General features: G+C 55.5%; 1 protein-coding gene across 9 annotated transcripts in view; it reads right to left on the bottom strand.

Annotated features, from left to right (window-relative positions):
* The window catches only part of MAD1L1 (mitotic arrest deficient 1 like 1), a 243216-nt gene extending 224421 nt beyond the window's left edge, over positions 1-18795 (bottom strand). For 6 of the 9 annotated variants that reach the window (XR_005656530.1, XR_005656529.1, XM_039879526.1 and 3 more), the window contains exons 1-9: positions 18648-18794; positions 16264-16426; positions 12786-12926; positions 10286-10465; positions 7699-7823; positions 6669-6750; positions 5177-5307; positions 4932-5046; positions 2702-2763 (exon numbers count right to left, since the gene is read on the bottom strand). Coding sequence is in view for 7 of the 9 variants with exons in the window: in XM_039879526.1 (XP_039735460.1) it covers positions 2702-2763; positions 4932-5046; positions 5177-5307; positions 6669-6750; positions 7699-7823; positions 10286-10465; positions 12786-12926; positions 16264-16413 (986 nt within the window). In the remaining 2 variants the exon portion in view is untranslated. Of the gene's footprint in view, positions 1-2701; positions 2764-4931; positions 5047-5176; positions 5308-6668; positions 6751-7698; positions 7824-10285; positions 10466-12785; positions 13045-16263; positions 16427-17820; positions 17992-18647 lie in introns of those variants that run through there. The other 3 variants (XM_039879516.1, XM_039879508.1, XM_039879534.1) reach the window with 3 other exon arrangements.
* Positions 18796-19981: the final 1186 nt, after the last annotated feature.

Consider the following 19981-nt stretch of genomic DNA (forward strand, 5'->3'; position numbering starts at 1 on the left):
CGGGCAGATCCCACCTCCAACCACCCTGACGGCATCACCCTCAGATCACAGGCCTCCTGGAACAGTGCCTATCTCTCCCTCACGTCCCTGCTGCAGGGACCCACGCTGCGGCAATGGCCCCCATCCTTTCCCTGTGTCCCGTGTCCCATGTCCCTCTGCCCATTTCCTACTCCCACATACAATGTCGGTAAACAGGGGCTCCTCCAAGTCACCTTCCTTGCTCAGAAATCTCTAGCAACTGCCTAAGACATGGCAAAAAAAGATAGCCGATCTACTCTTCATAGTATTCAAGGTCAACCCGAGACTCAAGTCCAGCATGTGGGTTCAGCCCAGGTGTCTACATTCGTGTCAAACTCTCCAGGTGACTCCGGTGATGGACACACTCACACAAGTCTGAGACCCACTGCCTGTTACATGACACATGTAGCCACTTAAGTGATGCACAAGTAGCCGGAGGTGAAGGCCTGCCCCAAATGCCCTAGTGTGGACAGGAAAGGTAAGGAGGAGGAGCTGAGGTACCCAAAGGACCCCCGGAGGTGGCCCAGGCATAACAAACTACGAAGCACATGAAGAAAGAAAATCTGCCCTCTGCAGGGGTCCCATGAAACGGGGACAGCGAGAACGCCCTCCTACTTTCCTAGAAGTCAGCTTCTGGCTGCTTAGAGGGACACCGCAGCCACCACCACTCGAAGTGCAGTCAGGTTTAACCACACGAGAACCATGACGGAAGCACTGCACCCCTGGCCCAGAGGAGTGTGGGCCTGAGGAGGGGCGCCCTCGCTAGGGGGAGGCAGGCCGAGACGCCAGCCAGTGCTGGCTCGTCTATTTCCCACAACAAACTCAGGCCCCTCCTTTCCTGCCTGCCTCCCACCTCTGCCAGCCCTCTGGACCACCCCTCATCTCCCACTCAGGGCCTGGCCGAGCACACAAAGCACTCGCACGAGCACGTGACCACCCAGAACTCTGCCTGGGACGGGCCCTGCCCTGGCTGGCAGTTGGTGTGGGCCCTCAGCTTTGGAAGTCGGACCAAGAGGGCTCCAGGAACTGCTGCACTCTCCACACTGGCCACGGAACCCTTGTGCCGATCTAGCCCGACAAAGAGCTGCTGGGCGCCGGCCCTGATGGCTTGACTGAGGTCGAGTGCTTGCGGCGCACTGGGCTCGCGAACGCTCCAGCAGCATGGTCTGGTCAGGCGCCACTGGGCCTCTGATTTCCCACACAAAAGAAAAGTCACGGAGGTTTCTCTTCTGGCGAGTCTCCCTGGGAGCAGGAGGGACACCTTCCGGTGTTAATAAGCCCAGAGAACAGGAGGAAGCATAAAACATCCAGGCCCTGCGTGAGTCTGGGCTCTGCAGGTGGAGTTCAAGAAGAAACAGTGGCCTCGTCTGTCCTCTGTGACTCAGCAAGGCAAGAGGAAATGAAGAGGCATTTTCAAGTGATGGGTAACAAGAGTCAATAATGCCAATCAGAACAGTCGTAGGTTTCAGAAGCAGCAGTCAGATGGCATAATTACAAACCAGCTCTTTAAAGAAAGTTCTCAATTCTGGCCCAGTGTCCAAGAAAGACAACCGAGAAGCCACAGTCTTGATATCACACAAGTAGATAAAACAGCAAAGGTCCTTTGAACAACACAGGCCCCGTGCCCCAGACTCCAAGGAGTAATCCAGAATGATCATCTTCCGCCACAGCCCCACCCCAGACTGGAGCACCCATGCAAAGACAAAGCTGCTGAGGCGGAGTCAGTCTACAGGGGGCCCCAGTGGCCAAGGGGCAGGCAGCAGAGAGCGATGCTGGAGAGAGGCAGTGGCCCGCAGGACAGGCGGTGAAAAGATGCCCGTCCTACCAATCAGAGAACAGGACGCCCAGCTCGGTCCCTCAGCCCTGCACCAGAGGGCCATCCAGCAGCCCCTACCCACTGCCCCACTCCGCACCCTGCCACACCCACTGGCCTGATGTCAACACAGACTAGCTGGGGAGGCTGCTGCAGGGGCTTGACTGGACAGAAGTTGTGTTTTCCTTTTTTATCTCTAATAACTTAGTTCATTACCACTCATCACCAGCACCTACCAGGAGTGACTTCCCCCAGAAACGATTTCCCCCTCAGAAGATACAGAAGAGAGTCCTTTAACAGAGCCCAACGATGCAGAGTACTCTGACAGCTGCCACCACCTGGCTGGGAGCATTCCAGTTGTTTCCCAGCATAAATCATTCATTACGAACTCTACTTCATGTGCTGCTGAGCTTGACAATTCACTAGCAGTGCTCGGGATGGGAGCTGGCGGGGAGGTTAATGAAAGTGTAGCATGTGAGGACAGCCTGCTGAGGGGCAGACTTCACGCCATGGCCCACTGGTGACAAGTGTCGGTCAGCTAAGCCCCTAGGACAGGAGGGTGCTGGGCCAGGCCAAGAACCCTCAGTTTTCCTTAGGCCAGCTTGCTCCGGGTTTCCGACCCTTGGCCATGCTTCTGATTTTAAATGAGAATGTTGTGAAGAGATGGGCAGGGAGAAGCATGGACTTCTGTGTCCCTCCCACTGTGAAAATGCCTCGCCTAGCCCAAGCCACCTGCAGGAGAGGCTTCCCAGGCAGCCATGGCCAGAGCGTCTGCCAGAGGGAGCTGAGGAGGCAGGGCCCATCCTGCCAAACGTGCCAACTGTGCAGAGAGACAGTGAGGATGCCGAGGCACCAGCACCCTCCGCCTACCTGATGCTCAAGCCTGTGGTCTGGTCCAGTCTCTCCCAGCTTTGCAGCTTCGCCAGCAGCCTCTGAAAAGACACAGAGGGTAGAACGCAGAGCACCATGCCCCATCGTCTTCTGTGCAAGGACTCCAAGCCCTCCTACTGTCCTTCTGCACCCCGGATCACCGCCTGCTGTCCCTCACCCGCTGTGTGCACACTGATCCCCACACCAAACGTCATCAAGCGAACTGACAGTGATGACGATGACTAAGTCCCCCCAGTCCTTCAGAGGAGCCTGTCCTTCCTCACTTAGGATCTGAAACAGAAACCCTCCAAGCCTACTACACACAGCCAGATTACCTCCCAGCTGCGGAAGCCACACTGTGCGCTTATACCTCATTTGTTTCCGCAGCCATAAACTCGGTAAGATCCTAGCAGGCTAAAGGGAAAGTGGGGTAAATGCGGGGTGAGGCGGGGCGGAGGGGGCGGACAGCCTCCCGGATGGTCCTGCAGTTGTGTGGGCCCACAAGGACCACCGCCTCTCACTCCCATCTCCCAGGTGCTCCTCGGGAGAGCAGGCCATGAGGCGCGTGGACTGGGCCTGAAAGCCAGATTCCTCCCACCTTCCGTGGCTGGCCAGGCCCCGTGGGAACAAGAGGCGGTGGCAGCACGCACGCAGGCTGGCCCGCACTTGTATTCACACACCTGCCCCACACTGACCCATGTCCCAGGAAGCCGTCTGAGTCTCACTGCCCTTCCAGAATGCTAAGCAATGCAAGAGCGCAGGCCCCGTGCCTTGGCCTCGTCTCCCCTTCGCAGAGCCAAGCGCAGAGCTTCGAGTGCACTCCTGTCACTCACGGGTTTCAGCACCACAGCCGATGCTGTTGGTCCTCATTACACGGGTGAACACAGCCAGTAAGCATCCGTGGTAGGATTAAAAGAGGTGTGATTCTACAGCCCAATCGAAACCCATTTCAAAACTAACTATGTCCAGAGGAAAAAACTGCTGAGCTCCGGAGCTATCTTTTCAGGGTAAGGTCCCCCATGAGCCAGCATCTGAGGAGCTATGCTCGTGACCCATGATGCCCCAGGCTGGCAGTGAACCTCCTCATGGGCTCAGGGCACTGTCCAGCCATAGCCACGGAGGGCTCAAGGACCCAGCAGGGCCCCAGTGGTACGGCAGCTCTGAAAAGGAGAGAGCACTCTACGCGATTCAAAGGAGGCGGCCTGCCCTAATGGGTGGGGCAGCTGCCAAGCACAGAAGACAGTGAATGAACTTCACACTCTCACCAGACTCTGGAAACGAATGGGGAGTAGTGACTCCGTTTGTGCCAGTCAAAGCAGAGAGATGAGGCAATAGAGCACAACCACGGAGAAGCCACGCAAAGGGCAGAAACACCCTGGGCCAGGAGCTAGGAGGCCTAAGTTCTGGTCCAAACTCATGTGCACTGGGCAAGATGTGGAGGTCTCTGAACGCCAGTCTCACCTGCCCAGAGGGGAGCTAGTGTGTTTTCAGCACTGACATCCTACAATCATCTCTACGCCATCCCACAAAATGCCACCTGCAACTCCAATAGCAGGTGTGGGGGCAGAAAGTTCGCACAGGTGCGCCTTCGAGACTGAGTGGGAGCAAGGTTTCTTTCAGGTCTCCCTTGCCAACAGGGTTCCTCGGCCACCACCTGCATCACTTCTCCTGTTGCTACCGAACGACCTAGAACAGCAGACGGGCCGGTCCACTGACAGCGCACCAGGTCGGAAGTCCAACCGCACTGGCCTCACGGGGCCAAAACCAAGGCGGGTGGCAGTGCTGCACTCCTGCAGGCTCTAAGGGAAGAATCCCTTTCCTCGTCTTTTCCACCTCCTAGAGGTGCCCACATTCCTCGGCTCAGGGCCCCTTCCTCCACCTTCAGCGCCGTCAGCAGCAGCAGGTGCAACCTTTCTCACGTGACCTCGCTCTGACCTCCTCCGCTGCCCTCTCTTACATATAAGGACCTGTGATCACACTGGCCCACCTGGGTAACCCAGGGGAGTCACCCTACCACAGGCCACCCTTAGTTCCCCTCTGCCACCTAACAGATTCACAGTTCTGGGGATCAGGACATGGCTACCTTTGGGGGCCACTATTCTGCCCACCACAGCAGCACAGAGGAGTCCACATTTTAGGTGACCAGCTAGGATGCGGGACTGAAACATCCAGAGTCCTCTAAACAGACAGGACACCCCAGAGAGAACAGCACCCCGGATCAGGACCTCACCTCCTTCTCCAGCTCCAGGTCGACCAAATTCTCCTGCATCTTCTCCTGACGCCCCAGCTTCCGCTGAAGCCCCTCCACTTCTTCCCTGAGCAGCCCGTTGGTCTCGCGCATCTCCCTGGCAGGGCCAGAAATAAAGTCACTCAAACAGCCTCGTAACCTGGGGACGAGTCCGGGAGCCCCAGAAGCACTGGGCTGCACACTCACACCCCCAAGCTCCACCCCGGGGGAAGGGGGGCCCGCCTCACCGCAGGTAGGCGTTCTCCTCCCTCAGCTGCTTCAGCTCCTGCTCCACCTTGGGCAACCGCACCAGCTCAGACTTCATGCTCCTCACAATCACAGCATCCTGCTCCTGCAGGGACAGCTTCTGCTCCAAATCCTGATTGAGGCCAGGGACAGAGAAAAAGTCATGGACGCCACACTGCCCCAGGGCCTCAGCAACTTTCGTGGCCCTGGTCCCCTCCAGAGCGCCTATCTCACCTGCACCAGGTGTGCCTGTGCTGGTCCTCAGCGTCCGCTCCCAGGAAGCACCCACAGTGTGTCACAGGCCAGTGTGATACTGCTGTGCTGTGCTGCCTCAGGGGCAGGAACCTAGCGCACATGTGGCACAAGGACACTCAGCAAATGCTCCCTGAATAAACAAACCGGTAAAACGCCCCACTCCTCTCATGTGAGGGCTGCTTCTGTCGCCCTAGCACACACAGGTGACAAATGACTCTTTTCCAGAGTGAGGACAGCCTCTTCTGTACAATCTCTGGTCCCCTTGGGACACAACAGAGACAGCTGGCATCCATTAGTGACGAGTCAAGGAACAGGCAAAGAATATGAGACCAGGACCAAATCAGTCAGTCATTCAACAAACGCTAATGGGGTCCATCTCTGTACCAAGTACTGGGTCAAGTAGCGGGGACGGGGTGACGCAGAAGACAGATGAGATCTCTGCAAGGAAGAGCTAAGAGTGTGGTGAAGACAGGCATCAGGCGGTGCAGGCAAGTAAACTGAGAAGGGGGCCAACGGCTGCGGATAGGGGACGAGGGGCAGGGCAGAGGTCATGGGGATGTGTGAAGTGTTGAGAGCCGGGGGAGGAAGGGTGGGCAGGAGGAAGAGGTAAGCACTAGAGCCAGAGACTAGCAGGTGAAAGAGCAGAGGCGGGAGGGCACAGGGAATCTAGAAAGTGACAAGGTAAGTGCAGCTGGAGGGCAGCAGCCACATCACAGCGTCAGGGCACAGAGCGCGGCTGTCACTCTCAAGGTGGTGGGCAGCCACTCCCGGGACCTGCAGTCGCTCTCTCCCTGGCAGTGTCCTCCCCCCGTGAAGCAGCACGGCCTGCACTTCAGAGCTTCAGAGTCAGGCCGACCTGCTTTGAGACCCGGCCCAATCACACACTAGATGTACGACCTCTCCAAGCTAATCCTGTCACCTTCACAGCACTCATCGCTACTCAAGTTGTCATGTGTTTACTTTCTTTGTGTGTCTGTTATCAGACTTCATCCACTACAATGTGAACTTCTTGGGGGCAGAAATGTGCTCCAAATTCACTGTCGCAGCCCTGGCAGCTAGCACAGTCCTGGCACGTGAAGAGATGATCGGTATAAATAGAGCATAGACACAGGCAGCAACTGTCCCCAAATGCCACTGAGCACACCCCAGATCACAAATACCTATGGGTGGCAGGAGGGCCAAGACCACCACTGTGATGCCTACCACTCACAGGCCGGGGGCTGAAACACAGCAACGCACCTTGACCTTCTGCTCCTGGTCTGCCCTCGCTTCTTGGCTGGCCTGAAGCTCCTGAATCTTCTGATTAGCTTCTTGCCATTTTCTACAAAGAAAAAAGTGTATTATGCAGAATGCGGTATGTAGTAAGGCCAACAATTCTCCTCACCCTCACCCTAAAAGCTCTCCAGTGTAGACACACACGCACACCCACACACGCACACCCACGCATGCACTCACAACACCACTGCGCGCTCCCTGCAGGGACGGACCCAGGATCCTGGACTCTAGCTCCTGCCAGTGGCTCCATGGCCTTAGTCTCCTCATCAGGACAGGGTGGGTGGGCAGGTCCAGACCACCCATAAGGTCCTTCCTAGCTGTAGCAAGCCCTCAGTTCTCCTCCCTCCCCATAGCTACTGACAACTGCAGCTTTGGCTGGCCTGGTATGGCCACAGCTGAGGACCCACTCATGACTGACCACCCCCCATGACCACGGAGCGGCCAGAACTCTCCCCAGACAACATCTGCAAAGGTAAAGGCCAAGTTCTTCGGAAAACCAACCAGTCCTCTGCCCTCACCTCCGCGAGTTCCTGCACACTCCATGCCTCTGCTCAGAATGCGCTTCCTGCCAGGCCTATCCTTCACCACCCGCCTACCACCGGTGGCAGGAGACCTCCTGCAAGCCTCTAAAACCCAGCTCGAACACTCCATTCCCGGGAGCTCTCTTCACGACTGCTTCCTCTTTTTGTTCTCAGGACATTAAAATGCCACTCTCTTCTGGCACTTACGGTCCTGAGCTCAGAGGCCTCAGTGTCTGTTCCTGGACAGGCCGTGGACAGGGAGTACAGCATCGAAGGGCATTTGTAGCTCCTCAGAGCCTCAGCGCACACAAATTGCGTGAAGGCTGGGCGCTCACACCGCAGAGGGCACGAGACGAGCCTGGGTCTTCCACACAGCTAACTACTAGATGTGCAGGCTTCGGACTAACTCCAGGGCGGAGGCAGGCGGGCTCTCCTGGCATGGGGCAGAGAGCCCCGCCTCCACACTCACTCACCTGCGCTGCAAGCCCAGCTGCTCCTGCAGCTCCTGCTTCTCAGACTCCAGGTCCTTCACTTGCATCTCCTGGCTCATCACACTCCACTGCAGTTCTGAGATCCTGCCCTTTAACTCGCTGATGGTCTGACAGCACAGCAAGACAGATAGTTGTCACTGAGGCACTGGGCACAGATGCAGGTGAGCCTCCCACACAGAAAAGGACAAACGCCTGTCCCTCCCAGCTATCTGCTCCTTCAGAGAACATGACCAGACACCACCCCCAAACCACCCCAGAGCACCAGCCCGTGCCACTTCCCATCTCCCAGGAGCTAACAGGAGAGACTAGGTCATGGTGACAGTGGCCTCAGGAGCAAGAACTGCTGCCAACCAAACAGGCCCAGGCCGCATGCCCCCCCAGACATCCCTCCCCCCTGCAGAGCGCAGCAGCAGCACGCCCGTCCCATCACCTTGGACCTGCACTGGTCGCCGGCACGCTCTGCGCAGCTCTTCCTGCAGACCCTGCCCTCATCGCTCGGCCTGGAATCCCCTTCCTAACCCCCCACGCCATGCCACCACTCCAGCTCCGTGCTAAAGATGCCACCTATAAGCTAGAGCCAAGTGTCCCCTAGAAGCCAAACATGGGAGACTGAGGCTGTCCTCAGAATGCTGCCACGAAAGCCACACAGCATGGAGAGGAGCTGCCAGAATGCCATGGGGACTGAAGCACTCCCAGGCTGGAAGTGGTCGGAAAGGAAAGCCGAGGCCCGGGGAGGCCATCCCAAAGCACCGCCTCCAGGACAGCGAGCCCACTGGACACGCGCAGGCAGAACCACCGCCCTGAGCTCGAGGCAGCCTTCTGGGGCTGGCACTGCCCTTGGGACTTTCCTAGGGGAAGAGAGCACACTGGCCAACGAGCAGGGAAGGCCAACCTACTCAAAAGCATCACGTACATTAACACGTGGAAGTGTTGCCACATCAGCCTCTGGGAGCCAGACATCAACCCAAGGGATCTTACAAGCGAGGGCGAGAAAACGGACTAGGGGCACCCTCTTCAGACAAGGAGGCCGCTGCACTCATTCACCTGTCCAACCGGCGCCGTCCACCCCACGTCTTCCCAGGAGAGCTGACGGCGTAGGCATCCTCCACGGCAACAATCTGTACAATTTCCTTTATTACAACAGTGACTACCAATCGGGGAGCCAAAAACAAGAAAGGTACTAAAAACACGTTTAACAATGAACTCAGAAGTCTTCCTGAACTCAACACACACACACAGCACCAGGCGCTATGCAGGATGGGACACCAAGATCAGAGGCCAGCCCCAAGGGAGAACAAGTGCTCGGGGATGCCAGGCCGTCAACAAGATGACCTGGGACAGCAGCGGGCACAGGAACCAGGGCACCGTGATCAGAGAACACACTTGGGGGCTGAGTGCAGGCTTTTGACTTTAGACCGGGTGACCAAGAACAGCTTCTCTGAGGAGGTGAAAAGTAAGACACATGGTCCTGTGTCCCAACTGGCCAAAACCTTCCCACACTGGGCCCCACTGGGCACCGTCTCTGCAACTTCTGTGGTGAGGATGTCCCCCTCTTGCCCTTCACTGATCAGTGTGCAGGACTTGTCTCCCCTGAGGGCCTCCCGGATGGAGCACAGGCAAGCTCGCAGAGGGCGGGCGGGGGACTTGTCTTGAGGCCGATCCTAGCTCCTCTCCTGCCAACACCCACGTCAGAAGACAGATGTCAGAACAACCTTAACATTCTCTCCAGTGTCGCCAAGGCAAAAATAACCTGGGGCCTGCTTCCAAAGCTGCCACCTCGAGAATGCCTCGCAGAGATGGAATACTAATGACCCGCGCCAACCCCCGCCCTTCAGCAGCATTTCGTCTTTCTCCTCGAAGCATCTGTGATCTTGAGCAGCACAGCGAAGGCACCAGAAAAGGTCAGAAGAGGGCACTTTCCACCAGCATCAACGTCTGGGCTGTTTCTGAAATTTATACAACCTTCAATTGATAGAGACAGCAAGGACGCTACAGTTCATCGACGCTCTGGTTTCAAAGATACTCTCAGATGCTAAGAGACTTTGCTAGTAATCAAAGGAATGCAAATCCAGAGGAACCTACTTATATCTTCGGGGGGGGAAAAAACACCCACCGCGGGAGTATTTCCAGAAAATACCACCGTCCATAACAGGTAAGGCTACAATGGAAGGAGAATAGTCAACAATGGCTGTTTAGTACAACACGGCAACTGGAAGACAAAGCGACAGAGACAGCTGGAGCTGGTGCCCTTTTAATCCCACTCCTAGGGATTAGTCCAAATAAAAAAGCTGCATTCATGAAGCTATCTGCTGCATATATGCTTGTGCACGCATAAGAAACCAAAGCACTTGGAAATGACAAAAAATAGATTCATCAACCATTAGAAATCATGATTACAAAGACCAAAAAAAGTGTTCAAGTCATCAACTCAAAGCCACAGACTGGAAAGTTCACCTCTTCACTGAGATCACAACCATGCAAACCACAGGCGCGCGCGAGGGGCACCAGACACGGGACACGGCAGTGCTCTGGTGGCGGAGGCCTGTGAGCTCGGGCTGGCGCCCCTCACCTCGCCCGCCTCGGCCAGGCCGTCCTCCTTCTCTCGCAGCTTCCTGCTGGCCACGTCCAGGCTCTGCTTACACAGCCTGCTGTGCTCCAGCTGCTCCTTCATCTTCTCCTCTGCCTCCGCCTCCCGCTCTTGAAGCTGCCGAATGCGTGCCAGGAGCTCCTGGTTGCGGTCCACCTCGCGCTGCCGAGAGAGGAGGAGCTGGTGAGAGCGAGGTGGAGCACGGAAACCCCAGCCATCCTCCCACAGGCCAGGACCAAGGCCCAGACAAGACCCACCCAGGAGCCAGGAGTGAGGTCAACAGCACACAGTTCTCACCCCGGGACCTGCAGGAGGACACTTAGAATCATTACTCCACAGTGGCATTTGCCAACTTGACCATCTGCAGGGAGGAGACGGACAGTGAAAATCCCAAACACAGACTCAGCCTTGGAAAGGAGCCTCCACGCTCTGGAGTACCAGCAGCTCCCGTCTGCCCACACACCGACCACCAACACAATGCCACGGCATGCCCCCAACCAGGCAGGGACAGCCGGCCTGCAGACAGCAACAGCTGACCCAGGGCCCCCCTCTGCCGTGAAGGCGCGTTATGGCCCGGAAACCTTCAGATCCACCCTATATTCGTCTCCTCAGGGGCAGCATGGCTTGGGCTGGTAAGGAGGACATAGAACTAAGACTCCTCACTCTGACGATCCCTGGGGGTCGTAAAGGCTGACTCGGCCACTGAGATCATTACTCTCAGCACAAGGAGCAAAGGGACCACAAAGTGGGAGCCAGAGTCCTGGAGGCAAAGGCCGTGAATCTGTTATATGGAACCAAACACTGCTGACCTCTGACCTCTCTCATCAGGAAACTGAGACACAGAAGCTCCCTCTAAGGTACTCCCAGGGCCGGCCTTACTCAGAGCGAGCACTTAGACCAGGCCATCCAGCCCAGCACCACATAGGCCCTGCAGCAAAGGCACCTTCCACAATGCGGGAGTGAGGCCCTCAGGCTGCACCGGGCCCCAGTCCACACTTCACAGGGAGAGATGTGGCACATGCACTCGGGCTGCCAGTCCTGAACACACGTGGGGCAGCCCAGGCAAGTCCCCCGACACCAATATCTCAGCATCTAACAGGTATTTCCACATGGGAGGGCTGAGATTCCCAGCCACCTGTCCTCCCCACTCACTGCCAAACTGTTGGTCCCTGAAAAACCACTAGAGATGCCCAAGACTCAAAGGAACAATATGAAAACCATGGGCTCAGATGGGCTCAGGGCTCCCTGCAGCAGTGTCTACAGCAGGGAAGGATAGGCCTGTCAGGGGGAGGCCCAGGATTAAGCTCAGTCAGCTCTGCACACTTGGATTTTCCCGTGAAAGACATGCAGCGACCCTGCGGCCATCTCCCTCTTGTTCAAATGTTTTCTGAGCACCTTTAAGGTGCCACAGCCTGTGCTGGACACTGGAGATCCAGGGCAGTCAGAACAGGCCCTGTCCTCAAGGGACTCATGGCCAAGAGAAACTCCAACAGCTTCACATCCCATGCCTTCTACCTGAGAGCCAGGGCTATGCCACCAACTCCATGGTCCCCACGGTCCCCACAGTCCAGTGACCCCTGTGCCTACCTCCCTGTCCCTAATAAGGGCACTCTGATACCTGCAAGATTCCCAAGGCCTCTCCCTCCTGCTTCCCACTGGTTCCCCCAGGACTGCCCCTCCGAGGACAACCTAGAACATCAGCGAGAGCCCCGCCTCAGAGAAACACCACTTGGGCAGTTCCAGGGCCAACACAAGCCACATCTCTGGGCTACTGAGCCCTCGCAATGCACCACAGCCAGGAGTCTGCACGCCAGGTTCAAACGCATCCAATTAGCAGACCCTAGCTATTTTTGAAGACCCTAGCTACTTTTACAGAGACCAGTAAAGCATGCACATGTGCCACAGAAGGCAAGAATGGGGCCAGACATCCACCTACAGGGAAAGCAGAGGCCAGAGGCTCTGTGGTCTGACGCTCTGCACGAATCTTGGCAGCATTTCCACACTCATCAGCATTTCCTGAAAACCCTGCAAAGTGCTGTTAATCAAAGCCAAGGAAGCAAGGGATTTACATGCAAAGTGAAAACCTAACCCTCTGGGTAATGGGGGTTGCACCTTCCCAGCCTACTGTGGGTGAGCCAGGGGCAGGATGAAGCAGCCCCCAAGACTGGGGCTCTTTGCTCTGAGGCTCTATAACCATTTGAGCAAGACCCAACCTGGATCCAAGACCCCTATAAAACCTGGTGACTTTCTAAGCCTGTCACCCCCGTGCAACCTGGTATTTCAGCCAGGTCTGCATTCCAATTCTCTCAGAGGGAGGGAGAGACCAGGAGGCCCAGCAGAGAGGAATGCCCGCCAGCACCCGTGCTGCCCTCCTGGAGGAGTCAGGCACAGGGGTCGTCTGCGGCCTAAGAAGGCAGGCCCCCGGCCGGCGCGGCTCGTTTCTCACGGCTGGTGGGTGCGGGCCTGGCCAGCCCAAACCTACCTCATAGCTCCTGGCACTGGTGCTGGCTGCTCGCTCCAGCTCCACTCGAGCCCTCTTGTGACTCAGCTCCATCTGCATTTTCTCTCGCTCCACCTGGATGACGTGAGACTTCGAACGGATCTGCTCTGCTCGTTCTTCCAACTGACCAGGTCATGCCCAAAGGAAAGACAGAATCCTCAATAGCTGCGTCAAACAGGCGAGTAGCTCATTCAACATTTACTCACTGGGCACCTGCCCCCAAGAAGGCCCGTGCTCAGCCCTGAGGAAAAAGGAAGAAGTTGGGTCTCTAGATGGGTGATGGCCCCAGTGAGGCAGCAAGCACAGAGAAGATGACAAAGGAGAAGAGAAGGGTATGTTTTAAGATGACAGTCACTGGTGCAGGCTCATTTTAAAAAAGAGGGCCTATCAGTTTCCCACTGTGTAACAGATTACCAAACCTAGCAGCGTGCAACACTCGTAATGTGAGCTGTCAATCCTGCTGGTTAGAAGGCCAGGCACACGTGGCCAGGTTCCCTGAGCAGAGTCTCACAGGCCAAACTCAACAGTCGGCTGGGCTATGTCCTCATCTGAGCCCAGGATCCTCTTCCACACTCACATGGCTTTACGACTGAGGTCGACTTCCTTGTTGGCTGTCGGCCATCGGCTGCTGTAGATCCTAGAGGCTACCCACATTCCCTGCCAGCTCCAAAGCCAAGCAGGAAGAAGCACCCACATGTGGACCCCTCTCCTGCTCTGCATCTCCAACCTCTCAGTCTGATCTCTCAATCTAGAATTTAAAGGCTCACCTGATTAGGTCAGGCCCACCCAGGTCTTTCCCTATCTTACGATTAACTGATTTGAGATCTTAGTTAAATTTGCAAAATCTAATTGCCATAACACCTAGTTACTACAATTTGATTACAAGGGAGAGCGTGTGGCCCACCGAGGGCCATCTTAGAAGTCCGTTTCCCACAGACGCCAGGTAAATAAAGGCAAGTTCAAGCCTTGAAGGGCCTCAGAAGACACACCAAACAGTTTCACAGGCTCACTGACTATAAGGGCCTCTTCCTCAGGTAGGCTAGTCCCTGACCACTCCAAGAATGGTCTTCAGTCCAGAACACACACCTACAGGGCACTTAACAAACATGCAGAGACTCAGGCCACACCCCAGAAACACCAAATCGGAATCTTCCTTTTAAACATATTCTTTGTGGATTCACATGTACAATAAAGCTTGAGAAGCACTGGACTAGAGCAAGTGGTTCTCAATTCAATCAGGGACACTCGGCAATGGCCACGAACGCTGCTGAATGTCACGAGAGGATGGTAGTATGTGTGTGCTACTGGCATCCAGTGGGTAGAGGTCAGGGATGCTGCTAAACACCCTTCGATGCACAGGAAAGTCCTGCAGAACAAAGAATTATCTAGCCCAAAATGCCAACAGTGCCAAGAGTGAGAAATCCCAGCCAGAGAAAAGGCACTTTCTCCGCCCCTCCCCTCATGCTCCTTGGGAGCCTAAGCACACACACCCTTGACCCCTCTGACATTTTCTCTCATTTCAATTCCCACCTGTTAACATTTGGAGATTCCTAACCCTACTGTCCATCAAACTCACTGCCCTTCCTAATCTCACTCGATTATCTACAGCTAGGGCCCAGCTCCAGGATACACCACCGCAGAGGGACCAGGGGTCCCAGACACACAGTATCCCTGGACCATATCTTCCTCAAACATCAACTGTATTTGAAAGAAACTGAAACATTTTTATGTTTACACAAACACTGACGTGTAGCAGAATTTATAACACCCTCAAACAGAAACAGCAACCTTAAAAAAAAGGAAGAGGGTAGGGGATGGTGGGCAAGAAATACTGATCTCTGCTCTCCAGGCTCCCCAGACCTGCAGTGTTCCCAGTTTCCTCACCTGCCAGTTTGGGTGGGGGTGTACAATAGGAAAGAACCGCTGACTGAAGTCCTAAGACAGGTCAGGGCCCTGAGACAGGTACTTGGGTAGCATGACTATAACCAGCTCACTCTGGCTTTGCCACTCATTTATCGACCCCTCTCCTGGGGACGCCCTCATAGCACCAGCTGAGTAAGAACAGGGGACCTCCAAAATTCTAGATTCCATAGTCCTGACAGGCCAAAAGTTTCCAGGCATTTGCATCAATAAAATAACATTTGTAGACCTGCGAGCAAGGATCAAATTAAAAAAACTATAACCTGTTATCAGCATCGCTTTATTAAAAAGTGTATTACCAGCATCATTTCATAAGTGTTTTAACACCTAAAACGAAAATAAAAGACTTAATTTTAGAATAAAAAAACAGTCTTTGCCAAAAAAGGGCAGTGAGCAACTTAGTCCACTAACAAAGAGAAGGTGATTCAATTGTTCAGCAAACCAATACATGCAAAGACATCAGCCTCTGTTCCGCCAAGCGCAAGCTGCCTGGGTCTCACCGGGGCACCCAGAGCAACAGGAAACCACGTCTGGCACAGGACACTATCGCAGGATGGCTCCAGCAGCACACGCCAGTGGACAGGGAAGGAGGAACACAAGCAGGGAAGTCAGGGAACGCCTGAGGCAGTGGTCCTGGGCGAGGCTGCAGACCACGCCCCTTCCCAGGGTGGGGCCCCGTGATCTCTGCCTCAACTAGGACTGAACCCACAACACTTTAGAGCTGGAAATCCTTCAGGAGACCTGACCCCTTTAAACTGCATCTACCATTAGCACCGCCAAGAACTTAAAACATAGTGAAATAACACTACAATCAGAAAAAAAACTCTAAAAATCACTGATGGCAGACTGAAACCAAGATCTGGAAATGGTTCCCCCAAGGACTAAGATCTCTGCTCTCCCAATCCTTTGCTCACTACCCTGGCTTTCCCTCCAGGCTGACCAAGAACCTAACACAGCCTTTAAGGGAGCCAGCAGCTGGTTGGGCAATTGGTGGCCATGCTCCCAGGCAGTCCAGCTTTCCGTCCCCATCACCACTGCCTGTGAGCTCCACACGGTGAGTGCAGCGCTCAGCAGCAGACCCGCTCTGAGTGCTGGTAAACCAGGCTTTTACGCCAGCACAGTTCAGGGCCAGACCATGGCTTCCATGGCTTTCCAAAACTATAAACACCCGTGTTAGACATCTGGGAGATAGCCAGCTGGCCTCCTGGCCTCCTGCCCTCAACTACAGTAAGTCCTCACTTAATGTCATTCATACATTCTGTGACTTTGAGAGAAAAGACGGGTAATAAACCCAATTTTACCGTAAACTGATACACACAAGAGTTGAGTTCCTACAGCATCTTACCAACCTAAGAAATGAAACGATGTTTTTCAAGGACCTGCTGTATATGGAATTTGAACAACCTATCTAAGGGCAGGAGTCTTTACTCAAGAAGCCCCAACACATGTCACACATCTGAACTACATGGAACTTGAAGAGGCCCCACCTAAGGACAGGTGTCTTCACTCAGAGACCCCTATCCCAACACATGGCACTCACCTGCATGCTCTGCTGGTACTGCATCTGCAGAGAACCCTGGGCAGAGGTAGAAACATCCAGTCCAATTCCTCCCTCCACTCGCTGAGAAATGAAGTTGTTCAAAGATCTCAGGGAGGACAGGACAGTGGTGTTTTCCCCCAGGTCTTCCATGGCCACGTCCCTTCTGGAGGAAGACAAGGGAGGGGTCACAGCAAGCCCTTCCATACAACTTCAGCTCTGCCAGCTGCCCAGAGGCAGCCCCACACCGCTAGCACTCTCTCAGAGCCCTTAAAATATTCCAGTATCCATAACCACATTCTGCAGGGTTAACTGGGAGCCCATGCTACTGGTTTACAGAGAAGAAATGGAGGCATAAAAAGCAATACGCCACCAAGCCGCTGTCAGGACGATGACCTGCACACCCGCAGGACAGACAGCTCCCAGAAGATGTTCAACAGTCCGGTGGCACACCTCCCACGTAAGCACTCAAAAAAAGCCTCACTTCTGGGAATGAGAAACGAAGCACGGAACAGTGGCCATAAGGATGATGACGACCACAGCACTGCTGCTAACGATGCCATTGATAAAGTACTACTATTTTCAACCAGGTACCAGAAAGAAAGGTATGCAACATTTACTGGGCACCAACACTCCTTGAGCCTCAGTTTCCTCATCTGTAAATTGAGATCATAAAACCTACTTTGCAAAGTGGTTGTGAAGGTTACAGTGACTGTAAGTCTTTCAGAGGCAGATGATGCGACTGTTGCCACACAGTTTGACTATCATTCTGCTTGTAATCTGACATATGACATCTCATTCTTCACAATGGTGGATGAATTAGGTTTTTTTACACATATTTTAGAGATGACATAAAATGAAGCTTCAAAAAGTTATAGAACTGAGATTGGAACCTGAGTCTGTCTGGCTCTAAAGGTTGAGTGTACGCCACAAGCCAATGCATGAAGTGCTGAGGACAAGCAGCAGCAAAGAACGTGCATCCCCAAACCTGTGCTTATTATGGCCTCACACCAACCCTGCTGAGCAGAAGTGGGGGAGTGTCCCAGACAGTTAACAGCCCACAGGTGTGAATTCATACTGGTGCTGTTTTCCTCTTAGGAAAAGCTAGCTCTCACTGATTTCTCCTAAGGATTAGATTGAAACATCAACCCCCACCCAAAACAAACAAACAAACAAACACCCAGGATGTGAGGGATCTTGGTTTGCTTCTGAATTTCCCACTTAACAAGAACGGCGCACTGTGCACGCAGAGCCCTGGTCTCGGATAGGCCGTCACTCCCACCCCCGCACGGCGACGGAGCTGTTCTCCCCACCTCTCATTCCGGCTATAAATGGAGAATGGATTGAGAGAGAGAGGACAGGAGGGGCACTCAGGGTGCTGGGAGCCCGCACACACAGGCCTGTATGGCAGGAGGCTGCAAAGCTAATCCACTTGCCAAGATCGGAGTAGGGCCACCCGTTCCCACGATAGGAAACAGCCAATACATCTATCCTCTTCCCAAGAAGCCGTGCCTGTGAGAACTGACTCGTGCCATACACTAGACCGAAAAGAGCACATACGTTTTCAACTGCCCGGCACGAAGCTCCGGAAGGCACGCAACAAGGCGGCAGCTCAAACTCCATCCAAGAGACGAAGCTCGCAGCAAGCTCACTGTGCCTCTGAACTGCCCTCAGCAGAGCCCGGGGCTGGGAGTCCAAAGCGCACTGCCGCTCGACTGCCCTTCTCGTCCCCTGCAACAGGACGAGTACGGAAACCTCAACAAGTTACAGGGGGTCACCAGCCCGACTACACGCGCGGCCAGGGGCACCGCCGCGCCGGCGGCGGAGGTCGCCACAGGCCGTGCTTTCTCCCAGCTCGCGCCGGGGAGGGACGCAGGCCCCGCCCTGCGGGCCGGAGCCGGGTGACAAGGTGCAGCGACCACCACTCTCCGCGCAACCGGAGACCGGGGCGGCGGGGGGGGGGAGGTTAGGACAGTACAGGTGACACCGGAAGCGCGGCACTCCGGGGAATGGCACCCCCTCGAACCCCTGGACAGTCTCCGGAAAGCCGCCCCCCACTCCTCCGCCGCCGCGCCCCTCGACCCTCGTGGACGCCGGCCACGTCCGGCTGCTGCTGGTCGGCGAGGAAGCCTGGGGGCGGGGGCGCGGGGATGCGGAGGGGAGCTGGGGCTCGGCCCGGGCCCAGGCTCGGGAGGACAGCACGGAGCGGGGCGCCGGGGGGCGCGGGGTCCGGCCCGAGGGCGGGGGCCGGAGGGGGCGGCGCCCAGCCTCCACCTCAGCGAGCGGCCTCGGGCCTCAGCGCCGCCGCGCCCCACGGCCCCCAAGCCCCCAGGCCCCCGGCCCAGCCCGGCCGGCCCCCGGGCATCCACCTGGGACGCGACCCTCACCTCAACCGCCCAGTCAGCTCGCCGCCGCCGCCGCCGCCGCTCAGATCTCCCTCCTCTGCGCCCGCGCCCGCGTACCGCGAGACGCGAGGCTGCGCTCTCGCGAGAGCTGGGCGGGGCTGGCCGCGAAGCTCTGTCCCGCGCGCCGCGGGTCGCGGAGGCTCCGAGTCGGCGCTGCAGTCCGCTCCCGCCGGGGGCCCTCCGCGAGGACCCGAAGCCCGGGGCCGGCCCGCGGGCCCGACGGGTGCCCCGGCTCCACGTAGGACCGGCCTCCGCGAGGCGGCTGCCTCGCTCCGCCCACGAGGCCTCTAGGGCCCACCCTTCCTCATGCCTGGCTGCGCCCCCAAAGCTTGCCACCACGGTACCTCCTTGAACCGGTGCGTTCTTTCACTTTTCTCTGGCCCCCTGGGGAAAGCAAAATACCGTGCTGCTGGAGCGTCCTCCCGCTGCCCGTGAGACGTGGGGGCTTGGGCCCCCGCCCGGATCCCCCATTCTACACTGAGACGGGGCGTGGGCCCCTGCCCGGGTCCCCCGTTCTCCAGCGTGCAGACAGCCCACAGCCAGCGGGTCCCTCCCGGAACGACTGCAGCCTCGGTCTGCCCGGGACCACGTTATATTCTATGACATATAGTTACTATATATTATAATTAATTATGATATTATAATATTATAGTTTTATCATTATATTCTATATTATGTATTGTAGTAACAAATAACATGTGTAAATTAAGTTACATTGTTATATTAATAGAAGCATATACATTATATGCTATATCACATCATAGACATCATGTTAATATTTAAATTTTAACTTGATAATATAAAGTAATACATACTTTATGTCCCACTCAATTTTTCAATTACGTCTCCTCCTCCTCCCTGCACCGCACCACCCACGGCTACACGCCCAGGGTCTGCACTGAATTCCCTTCCAGAGGACAAGAGAAGTTTGTGTGGGGCAGAATGAATGGGCTGGGGACTGGGAGCATGTGGTGCAAGTAGGACACCAGGGTTCTCTGGACTTAAGTGAGTGCAGCCGGAAAAAACCAGCCTGCAGTCTACTTCGGGCAGATGAACTAAGCCCTAGGACCCTGATGGAAGCTCTGGGGTATCTTTTCCCCTACTGCTCCTTGGGATTCAATCAGCGTTACAGTTAATAAACTCTTCTGGAGGGATGAGCATGCCTCCAGGAAATGGCTTTGAGGAAACCAGTCATTTAAAAAAAAAAAAAAAACTTGCATAAAAACCCCTCAAGATAACAGTCTATACTGTCTTATAAAGCTGCACCAAGCTCCTGGAAGAGTGAAAGGGAATAAATGAACACACCACACCACTGC

This window comes from Pteropus medius, unplaced genomic scaffold (assembly GCF_902729225.1).
Source record: "Pteropus medius unplaced genomic scaffold, Ma_sr-lr_union100, whole genome shotgun sequence".
Taxonomy (NCBI): domain Eukaryota; kingdom Metazoa; phylum Chordata; class Mammalia; order Chiroptera; family Pteropodidae; genus Pteropus; species Pteropus medius.